Raw genomic sequence first — 10,058 nt, 5'->3', positions numbered from 1 at the left:
GTGGATTGGGACCTTCTCCCTTCGGTCGGGGCATGGTCGCCCGACCGGCTGATGATATCTGAGCGTTGACTGCCTTGACTTTGACCTCCACCGTGGCAGCTATCTTCTGCGGGGTGGGGCCCCTCCTCATCACTGCATCACATGCCTCCCCCTCAAGTCTAGTCGAAGGAGGCTGCAAGTCCGACTTACTGGACAAAATTGTCTGTGAAGCTCGCCACCCGATCGGCTTCGACACTCCTTGGTTTCTGATCGGGATAATGTGGTGTAACGGTCGGCTATGTAACCGCTCTCTGTCAGTCAGCTTGTTGAATCTTGTCATTCGGCCGTAGGTCTGCTCCTTAAGCCGATCGACACAACGAATATTTGCACTTGTGAAATCTTTTCTTGGGCTCCTCTGGGTGAGCGCGATCCTGGCTCACGTCACCAGATTTTTGAGAAATCGTGCAAATCTCTTCGCATTCAGGCTAAGCGCGCCCCTATGCCTTTTAATTGCCCTCATTAAATGTCGGCTCGTGGTGATGCGCCACGTGTCACGCCCGCTGCCGTCGCATGCCTGACGTTATAGAATATCGATGTGACATTTGGCGATTTAAATTCAACAGTCAGATCTCTGCCTGAGTTTCTACGACATAGATCGGTCGGCTCCGGTCGACCGACCCCGGGGTTTATAAGCATTGCCTGCCTACATCTTCTTCACTCCGCGTCGTCATCTTCGTCTACAAGCCTCTTGTCGTCTCCATCTTTGCCGCGCATTGCTCCATCGTCCTTTTTCTGACAATCTCTGCAATCTCTCGTAAGCCCTCATCTTCCTTCGATTGAAGTTGTTCGTTCCTTGTGGAGTCCTTTTTTCTGAGTCGCCTTTCTTCCCTGTTTTCTATTGAACTTTAGTTTCGATGGCAAGCTTTTCACAGCCGCCTGTCGGCGTCCCTGGGCTCTGGTATACCTCTACCGAGTCCTAGTTTGACTCCACCAATGCTGAGAGTTTGATAGCCACATTTGAGTTTCCTTTTGGCTACAAAGTTGTCCTCCCTTCTCCTTCCGATCGTCCAAATTCTCCATCTCCCGGCTGCATTTGTTTCTTTAGGGATTAATTTACCGTCAGTCTGTGGTTTCCTATTCGTCCCTTCTTTCCCGCTGTATGTAAGTACTTCCGTATCTCCCTTCATCAACTAGTGTCGAACTCCATTCGACTGCTGTGCGGGGTAGTGATCATGTTTCACCTGCACGAAATTCCTCTCACTCCCCAGATTTTTCATTACTTTTATTATTTGAAATTGTCCGAGCCAGGGACTTTTCTTTTCCAAGCCCGAGTGGGCTTAGCTTTCTTCGACAACATGTCAACCTCCAACAAGCATTGGAGGAAATATTTCTTTTTGTACACCTTCCTGAGTGGCCGGATTTCCTGACCCACTGGCAGTTCAAAATGGCGACCCAACCTCCCTTGAAACAGTATAAGAGCCGATCAGACTAGCTCAACACAGCTTCAATGTTGGCCGGTCAAAAGTACGACATCCATAAGTTACTGCTGGAGGGTGTCCTCTATATATTTGGCCTGAGTTCGATCCGCACCCGGCTTCCGTTCAACCTAGGTATGCGACTTATGTACTCTTTTATTTGATTCTAACTAATTTTTCTTCCTCTTTTGCAGCTGAAGTCATGCTATGCGCGCGTCTTGCCGACAAGGCTAAACTTGCAGATGCCACGGTCAATGCGGTTGCTGCGGAGGAGTTGGAGAGCCGCGACCTTCAGCCAGTCGGCTCTCAAGAAGACCCCCAAGATGAGAGTGAGGCGGCTCCAGTCTTAGTGAGTGGTGGAGTGCCTAGTGGATCATGTCCTCCCTCTGAACTACAACCGGTCATCTAGGTTGAGGGGGTGTCAGGCTCGACCTCCTCAAGAGAGCCACTGATCAGGCGAAAGAGGCGCCGGGCGGAGACATCATCACGCTCCGCTTCCTTAGCAATGCGGTCCACCGAGCGGGTTGAGACTTTGACCCCCGCTCCAATTCAAGAGATGGCGGCTCCTACGTCGTCTGATCGGACTCCCTCCCCGAATCTGCCCCAAGAAACAATCTGCGCGCCGCCAGTGGCCTTCATGCCACCAAAATCGAAGGCCAAAAAATTTGGAATCCGTCCACTGTCCTTGTCTCGGCCGTCTAGGCGAGCAACCTCTGCACAATCAGCCCTGAGTGGCCAGCTCCATATAACGGTGATACTGCATCTGCCGATTGAGGAGTGGCCCGAATCTAGCACTGAATCCCGAGCTTCCGAGCACCAAATAATCACCCAAGGGTCACTCGCCCAAATATGGGCTGATGCCCGGGCCCGTGCAGCAATGATGACTCTGGAGGTGCTCGCGAACAGTCGCACCCAGATGTCTACTGGGGTAATTGTTGCATTTCATAGTTTATTTTCGAACGGCGCTTCTATTCTCTTTGTTGTTTGCAGTACTGGGTGGAGAGCCTGGCCATGTGTCAAAGACTCGTATTTTTGGAGGAGGAAGTGAAGAAACTGAAAGCGTCAAATGGCCAGTCATCCTCCTCTCAGTAGCAGACGAATGTTGCAGTGGCTAAGCTGAGGGCCGACCTGGAGAAGAGCAACCAACTGCTAGAAGCCGAGTGGGGAAAATGCGCAGAGCATGCCACATAGCGGGCTAGGCTCAACAAGCAAGTCAGCACCTTCGACGCCAAGATCGAGTCGGTAAATGCGAGAAAACTTTGGGCCATCGAAGATCTTGACTTGAAGAATAAGGAGGCTCAGGCTCTCACCAAGAAACTCAAGGAAGATGAGGATTTTTTGGTCGTCGAGCAGAACAACCGGTTGGTCAAAGAAGCTTCCCTTCGCGGCCAACTCTTCGCCAAAGATAATGCGCTGGCCACCATGAAGGACGAGCTAGAGGCCTCCCGAGCGGCTTTAAAGACTTACCAAGATGCCGAGGGTGGTCGGTTCGAGACTATGAAGAAGAACTACATCCGCTCGGACGCTTTCAACGACAAAGTTGCTGACCGGGCACTTCGCCTGTTCGACCTGGCAATCGACGGGACGATCGACCAGCTCAGAGAGGGAGGCTACCTGTCATCAACTCTGACCAGCAACAAAATTGTCGGGACAAACTTACCGCGTCACTGCCTGATGACGCCTTAGATTACCTTGAGTGAGGTTGAGAGTTCCTCCTTTGAAATTTTATTGAATGCTTGTCAGTCCGACCAAACTTGATCTCCTTGTATTTGTTTTTTCAACTCATGGCCTTGTGACTCCTCCAATCATCCATGATTAGTCTATCCAGCTAATCGATCCTTTTTATCTTTAGAGTTCATTATCATTCTGTGACCTTTTGATCGGCCCTGGGAATATTTTGAAGACTAATCCCGAACGGTCACTGTATTTTGAAGACTTCGAGCTTTTGAGTAGCCCGGGTTCACGGTCGGCTATTCATCAATGCTTGCCCGCTCACTGAGCCAAGGGTTTAAGGTCACCACTCAACCATTGAGGAAGATTAGGCAAAAACTGGGGTTTAGGGTCGCTGCTCGACCGTTGATGTAGGCCTGGGTTTAAGGTCGCCGCTCGACCGTTTGCGTAGACTAGGGTTTAAGGTTGTCGCTCTACCGTTGACGTAGATCAGGGTTTTAATGTCGTCTCTCGATCGTTAACATAGACCAGGGTTTAAGGTCGTCGCTCGACTGTTGACGTAGACCAGAGTTTAAGGTCACCACTCGACCGCTGATGACGACAAGGGTTTAAGGACTTCGCTCGACCGCTAATGATGACAAGCATTTAAGGTCGCCGCTCGACCGTTGAGTGTTAGTTAGAGCTCTAGAGCCAATCATTTGATGATTGTTGTATGGACTCGTTGTATCATATTCTTGTATATAAATAAAGGCATTTATTTTTTGTTATTATATTTACTTGTATTGGTGCCAAATAACTAAGTATAATAGCGTCCTTGAGTAGAAGGTTCTTACCTATATCAATCGATTGGTTGAATCGATAGTGAGATGATATAGGGAACACTACTCTTAATCATTCCTAGTCAAGTATTAACATTCAGGGACAATGTTAATGCGACGAGACTAGCATGTAGGTCAACTCGATGACTTGACCTCACAAGTCATGGATATGGAGATATCAAGTTGACACATGGGTATCCATTGGAGAATGTATACTGAATGACCCGCCATGAGAAAGTATCATGGATCATTACATGAGTGTCATATACTTTCTCATGTGGCTATTAGCACTACAAGAATTTTTGCATTCAACAACACCCAATAGACAACGCTTTTTAATAAAAACGTTGTCGTTCTTTGTTTTACAACGCTTTTAGTGAAAAGCGTTGTCTATGGTATTTACTTTTTACTAAAGACAACGGTTTTTAATGAAGTGTTGTCTTTAGTGTTGTTGTTTATGGTCAAAGACAACATTTTTTTAAAAAACATTTTTTAAAGTGTTGTGTATGTTTCCCCTAAACTCACTTAAAATAAATTCGCAGCCCTCGCTTTGCTAAACTCTAAACCCTCAACGCGCGCGCGCCTTCTCCTCACCACTCCTCTCCACGAGTTCTCCTCTCCACGAGTGCCTTCTCCTCTCCTTCTCCTCTCCACGAGCGCCTTCTCCTCTCCCTCTCCACGAGAGCCTTCTCCTCTCCACGAGCGCCTTCTCCTCTCCTTGCCGCGTGATCTCCTCTGAACCCTAATCTCGACCCAAACTCCTCACGCAAAACTCCTCACGCCGGCCCAACTCCTCCAAGTCGAGAGAGATGGGATCAGTTATGGTGTAGTAAAGGGATCGCACGGGGGGACGAGCGTGGTCTACCTTTTTGTGCTGGCCCCATTTTCGATTTTGTAACCTATCTATCATAAATAATTTTGTACCGTGCAGGCCTTCCTGCTAGGGTTTTGCACAGGGCAGAGACTTCCATCCCAATTCGTAAACTAAGCCAAGGTAAACCTCTCAACCATTTCCTTCTCTTCAACACCCTTCTTGCTGATCTGGTTGGTCAATTTTTGACAGAAAGTAATGTTAGAAAGCAGTAGTTACTTACCTCTGTTCGTTGTTATATTAGGTCGGCAAAGGGTCCTGCTTTCATTGTAGAGAGAATAGAGCTGCTGGATCTTGGAGTTGACCAGAGTTTTAATGTTCCAACGATCTCATCTGGTTGGCTAGCTGGTTCTGGTTGGGGGTAACATCTAACAAGTGTTGTTCTCATCGTTGCCTTTCATTTCATTTTTCCTTTGTTGGAATTAACAACAAAAGAACGAACTTTCTTTCTTTCTTTCTTTTTTCCAATAATGAAGTTTTATCTTCTTGTTAAAATCTTATCAATTTAGTTTGCAGATTACAATTTTTGCATGCGATTTTCTACATGGGCAAATATAATGCTTTAGTGTATAATTACATATCGGATTTAATTAGACTTCCAAAATTATGTCCTGCTTAAAAATGATCTGTTTTTCAGCATAATCTTTGTGATTTCTTGCGCATTTGAACCTAACTTAGGATTATATTTAATGCTTCATATATACCTTTATTCTTGGTTGGTACTAGGAATTTTTACTATTCAATTTTACATTTTGTTATTCTTTTAAGCAATAAAATTTACTCTTTTAGCTAGTGGCACAAACATTTAAAGCATGCACATGCTCAATAAGCATCAATCTAGCCACACAACCTGTCATACTCCATGCCTATCCTTTCTCTATATTGTAATATTCCCCTCATTCAGGGTCAGGGGCATAGGTATACTCATTAATCAAGCTCAGTTAATAAGCTTGCTTCTAACATGATAAAATAAGGAGCTAATTTAAACCAGAGTGTGATCCCCTTAAGCTAATTTGTAGTGCCTTCTTTCCTCCTGTAAGTATTTTTAAAATATATTTCCTCTAAGAACCCTCTAATTGATTCACATTAAATTATTTCACATTTGTTATTTGATTTTTCTTTGTTGTAGGGGACTGAATTATGTGATGATAATGACATCAATAGAGCTATTATGTGGAAGAAAGGACGCGCCAACAAAGGAGGAGAGTTTGAAGGTGAAGATTTGGTGAACACAGTACACAAGATTGTAAGTAAATTTTCATGTTCTTCTGATAATGACTTCAATATATCTTCTAGTTTTCGAGAGTAAAGTTGCATGCATGCATACCCTTTGCGTGAGGAAGCCAAGGCAAGCAGTGCAATGAGGAGTTTAACAGCCATTCCTTGCATAGCTTGAATTCTCAGTACTAGAGCATGTATTGAGGAAGTAAATGGTGAATGAATGCATTGAGAGCTTAGAGGTGACGGGTTTATATAGAACAGATGTGGATTTACTAGGTATCTAGGTTTGAAATGTTCTTACTTGGAGAAGAGATCAAGTCGAAAAGTCTATTACATGCAGTGGTTTCCTTTTGCTGCAATCAATTAATGGTGAATGCATTGAGAACTTAGAACAGATGCAGATAAATCAACCAGGTTTGAAACGTTCTTGGCAGTAAGCAATTTGTAAGCTTCAGTAACCCAAGGGCCAGTAAAGTTGTTCCCCAGACCACTGCTCTGAAGCTTCTATTATGTTTTCCCACTTGATTGGTGACAAATAAAGCTCCTTGTCTCCTTGAGCATTCTCTTTGTGCTGTTTTAGTTTGAATTAAAGCATAAGATTCATGAATCGGAACTTGAGAGGTTGGGAACAACTTTACTTTTGATTATTCTTTCCTGCAACTCCAGACAATTAGCTTCAATTATGTGGTGGTCCAGACAATTCAGTGATCTTAATATTTGGTAATATTTGGTCTTTGATGCTCACGACAGAGTTCCAACGCTGCATGATTACCTTGTTCAAGCAGATTGCTCGCTGCCTCAGTAGCTCGCATTTTCAGGTTTGTTTCATCATTGATATTCCTTCTTTTTAGTGTTCTATATTAAAAGGAAATACTAACTATCGATGAGATTGTTATCCTCTTGCTTGAACATGAACCAAAGTATATAAATTTGACCTTTTGATCTGAAAGTATAAAAAAAAGTTAATTGGATACTAGTTTTTTATTTTTTTTTTTGCAGTTGCATTTGTTGTATTTTCATATGTTTCTCAGTGAACTTCTAAACAATTCTTTTTTCATTAATTTATTAAGGCTTATTATAAGTTTCAGTTTGATGGTGCAAATTATTTTCTTTTGTAATCCATCTGTTTCTTCTTTGGTTTAGGAAAGTTGAAGTGAATCCCTTGATTTGGAGGAGCTGTCAGGATTAGTACCATGGATTGGCTTGGGCAATCTCAATATTTGCGTCAAACTGTCTTCTGGCCTTCCCTATCATCTGCAGTATCTGAGGTATACTATGCACATTTACCGTGAATTTTCCTTATTGAGCTTGGGCTAGTGACGGTTACGAATGTATTTTATTTCAAGAACCGTATAAGCAAGTGTTCGTGCATCTAGTTTTATAACAATGCACTTCGTATCTTTGATCTAAAAGGCTTCTGAAACAAGTCATCTTCTCCAAGCATGCCCTGGTCAACATGCTAGTCACCTACTGGAGTCATTTCCTCGATGGCACGGATGAATACCTGAAATCCATCCTCTACTCCACCATTCTTTGCCACTCCTCAAGCCGAAACAACTGCAAAGGTAGAGTCAACATCAAGTATTACATTGTGCCTGGCTACAAGAAGACCGGGGCCGCAAAATCCAATAAAGACAGGTCAAACATCAAGTAGCATTTTGTAACTTATTCCTCTTAGGTTATATGCTTGGTTAATATATATGCTTAGAACTTGTAAAGACAGGTCAAACATTAATATGCTTGGTTAATATATCCATCTACAACACTCCCGCTTTTTCCTCTAAATATGATTTTCATTTAGCACAGAACTAATGCCAATTTTTTTATTTTGATGCAGTGTTTAAAGAGCTTGAGTAGAAGTTGGCCCTAAAGAAAACTTGTCAGTTACGATATAAACACACTTACGGTATGAATTACATGTATATATAACATTGACATATTATTTAGTACGAGATTTACATGTATGAAAGTTTTCATACAAAATTTCTTGATTGCCTACAACCCCAGGTGTCTTGATGACAAGTTGAAGAAGATGGCTCTAAGAGTGATAGCTGAAAGCCTTTCAGAAGAAGAGATTGCTGGACTTAAAGAAGCAATTCCATGCGATCCCCCGTTTGAGATCCCAGAAGGGCCCTCGTACACTTGTCGTGGCCGCCGCCGGCATTTCTACTGCTGTCTCTGAGGCCATGGCCGCCAAGTGGGCACAGAAGACCGTCGTCGTCCCTGCTCAGAGGCGCGGATGCCATCTCATCACCCCCAAGGTTCAATCGCCCCCAAATCTGTCTCTTTTTCTTCCGATCATTTCTTGATTTTATCTCCCTTATTAATCAGTAAAAAGCAATTTTTTTCCTGTTGTGTTTGGAAAATGATCCACTGGTCAATCGATAGATGCGTTTGGTTGTACTTGATCTCTTATATTTCTTACTGATGGACGCTCGATGTATAGGAAAATGTGATGAAACATAACTCGTATGCTTCTGGTGTTGTGCCAGATTGTTGAAGAGATACAACAAGATTTGTCGGGCTTCAAATGCGGCCTTGCTCATCTTTTCCGTGAGTTTTCGTTGACTGCGATTACAATTTTATTAAAAACAAATTGTCCGTTGCATTTTGCTGCTGTTCTTCTGATCAGAAGGTTAAATACTTGTTCAGTGCAGCATACAAGTGCTTCTCTCACCATAAATGAGAATTATGACTCTGATGTTCAGAGCGACACTGAAACATTTCTGAATCGGATTGTGCCAGAGGTGATATTCATAGATCCCTTTAGTGATTACTGCAAAATATAGAATTGGATTTTTTTTTTTGACGATTTACTTATGATTCATCCTTTGCTTATTGTGTTAGGGTCGATCTGCACCGTGGAAGCACACATTGGAAGGTGAGTAAACGTGAAAATTGCAGCCTCCCAATTTCATTAACACCCAATACTGAAATAGCCTTCTTTCATCTCTGGCAATTGCCAGAAAAATCAGTATCAGCTGATAAAGCAGTTACGATTTATTGAACTGCTGTGCTGATCTTGGCATTAAATATTGTAGAAGAGCTTATGATTGCCATTCCCTATGTATAATTCTTCTAATCAAGCGACCATCCTTCTCGAATAATAGCAGCAAGACTATTAATCATGCTTTATCTTTCTGTTTCAATAAGACAGGAATGGTTCTTCTCTTCTTTAAGGAAAGCACACAATTGATTTCTCTCCATTTTGAGGAAGCATAGAAACTTGTTCTATTATGTAGCACTTCACACTATTAGCTTGTAACTTTTGATCATTTTGTTTCAATGTGATGTATAGGTTGCTCTCTACTGGATATGGATCCTTTAAGATTAAGTCCAGCAATCTTAAAGAAGAGTCAATAATGAGGTTTTGTAAAACTTGTGTGTTTGAAAAATTATTGTCATGAAGTTAAGGATAACTTGTATGATACAAAATTAATTAGTGGATCAATATGTATACATTTTGTTTGTATAATATAAAGTTTTATTTATTTGTTAAATAGTCTTATTATAAAAATGATTGTGGTTGTGGATATTCAATTATATGTAAATTTTGAGTATTTTTTTATAATTTTTGCTATTTAATTAAGAAAAACACTATTTTTTATAAATTTAAAAAGACAACGTTTTTAAGTAATAAAAGACAACGCTTAAAAAACAATGTCTTTGAGACCAACCACAACGCTTTTAAAGCGTTGTCTTTGATATGTGCATTTTTACAACAACATCTATAACAACGCTTTTTAAGAACGAAAAGACAACGCTTAAAAAGCGTTGTGTTTGTGACCAACCACAACGCTTTTAAAGCGTTGTCTTTGATATGACTTTCTACAACACCATCTACAACATCACTTTTTAAGTACATACGACAACGCCAAAAAAGCGTTGTTGTTTAGCTTTTTTCTTGTAGTGTAGTATGACCATTAGTCCTTGGACCTGAAGTCACCATGGTTCCCTACATAAGGAGTTACATACTTTGGCTTCGTCAAACGTCACCCGTAACTGGGTGGACTATAAAGGCGA

The 10,058-nt window shown here is 42.2% G+C and overlaps 1 protein-coding gene across 1 annotated transcript; it reads left to right on the top strand.

The window, feature by feature from the left end:
• The first annotated feature begins 8,206 nt into the window (after positions 1-8,206).
• On the top strand, positions 8,207-9,034 carry LOC122027880 (UPF0047 protein YjbQ-like). The gene is made up of 4 exons (XM_042586894.1): positions 8,207-8,296; positions 8,528-8,588; positions 8,688-8,782; positions 8,883-9,034. Exons 1-4 carry the CDS (start codon positions 8,222-8,224, stop codon positions 8,922-8,924), a joined length of 273 nt encoding a protein of 90 aa, XP_042442828.1. The 5' UTR covers positions 8,207-8,221; the 3' UTR covers positions 8,925-9,034.
• The last annotated feature ends 1,024 nt before the right edge of the window (positions 9,035-10,058 follow it).

Source organism: Zingiber officinale, chromosome 10A (genome assembly GCF_018446385.1).
Source record: "Zingiber officinale cultivar Zhangliang chromosome 10A, Zo_v1.1, whole genome shotgun sequence".
In the NCBI taxonomy this organism is placed as follows: Eukaryota; Viridiplantae; Streptophyta; class Magnoliopsida; order Zingiberales; family Zingiberaceae; genus Zingiber; species Zingiber officinale.
Note: the sequence above shows the minus strand (reverse complement) of the source record. Positions and strands in the feature narration are given on the sequence as shown.